Source organism: Haplochromis burtoni, unplaced genomic scaffold, assembly GCF_018398535.1.
Source record: "Haplochromis burtoni strain Fernald_Lab_line unplaced genomic scaffold, NCSU_Asbu1 Contig_210, whole genome shotgun sequence".
In the NCBI taxonomy this organism is placed as follows: domain Eukaryota; kingdom Metazoa; phylum Chordata; class Actinopteri; order Cichliformes; family Cichlidae; genus Haplochromis; species Haplochromis burtoni.
Window position 1 is genome coordinate 937,942 of NW_024582571.1, and position 1,332 is coordinate 939,273.

The 1,332-nt window shown below is 44.0% G+C and overlaps 1 protein-coding gene across 1 annotated transcript in view; it reads right to left on the bottom strand.

The window, feature by feature from the left end:
• LOC102299724 (neuronal acetylcholine receptor subunit alpha-7) overlaps positions 1 to 1,332 on the bottom strand; it is a gene marked incomplete at its 3' end in the record, with an annotated part of 62,264 nt that overhangs the window by 28,194 nt on the left and 32,738 nt on the right. The window contains 1 exon segment of the mRNA XM_014338124.1: positions 366 to 445. Coding sequence (XP_014193610.1) covers positions 366 to 445 — 80 coding nt within the window.

Here is a 1,332-nt window from a genome sequence, read left to right on the forward strand (position 1 = left end):
ACACACACACACACACACACACACACACACACACACACACACTTTGATGTCCAGAGTTTAATTATCTGAATCAAACATCGGAGTTAAAATTGAAAATCCAGTCTGTGTGACGTCCTGCTGCTTCCACCATCACACTGTGAACAACAGTGAAAGACTGAAACAAAGGGATGCATTTTATTTTTATTAAAAATATTCACCCTGAATTATGAAATTAGATGGATGGAGAAGCTTTTTTATAAATCTGTAGTCACTTCAGCATCATTGAATAAGTAGAACCACAAACTCCTGTTAATGTTAAACAGCTGTGATTACAGGTGAATTCAGGACTGTGTAGTTGTTGTTGATGGGAGGGGCTTGTGTGTTACCTGGCGGCAGGTACTGGCAGTAGCCTGTGGAGTTGACCAGGATGTTGGTGTGGAATGACGCATCGAACCTTTCATCAGCGCTGTGGGCAGAGACAGATCCACAGTCAGGGTCCGTCAGCAGCCATGAGCGTTGAGCAAATCACAGTTTCATCAAGGCGACAGCCGAACGCGCACACACGTGTTCTGTACACGTGCAGCCTCGGACACACAGAGCTGTGTATTTATACCTCTGACCTTCATTAGAAACTCTTCACTGAAACATAAACCACATCTCCATCGAATAAAATTAATATTTAAATAATGTCCACTAATTCTTACAGACGTCGTCAGGGTTCATTTTACCTGCAGTGATGCTTATGAGCCGAAAAATATTATTATTAAATGACTTTATTGCTTCAGAACTTTCTCCTTTTTAATGTTTTGTTTACAAAACTCCTCTTGTTAAATGTCCTTCCTTGTCACTCTGTGTTCATCAGAGCTCAGCCCACAAGATGCTCAGACTCTGGGAAGAAGCTCCAAACATGTCAGCTGTTCCTCAGCGGCGAGAGAAGCTCGCCGGGACGGCTCTGACGGCTGAAGAGAGAAATCTTTCAGGGCCTTCTGTGGAGGTTTTATTGTTGGAACTAATTGGAAGGAGAGCCCAGAGCAGACATAGAACATGCTGGTAGTATAAACCAATCAACCACAACAATAAAACCACCTGCCTAAATTGTGTAGGTCCTGCTCATAACCCAAAACACTCCTGACCCACAGGGGCGTGGACGTGGGCCTCGTGGACTGTCCAGTGTTTCAGGAACAGTTGAATACAAGTCGGGGCGTGGAGCCGGCTTGGATCAGGCTTGTCCAATATCCGCGTTGCTGCTTTACCAGGTGTAACAATTAAGTTTAACATCCAGGCATCCATGAAAACAGGATTTATGAAGTTTAACAGAGTTAGAAGTTAGCAGGAAGTTAGCTCGCTAGCTTC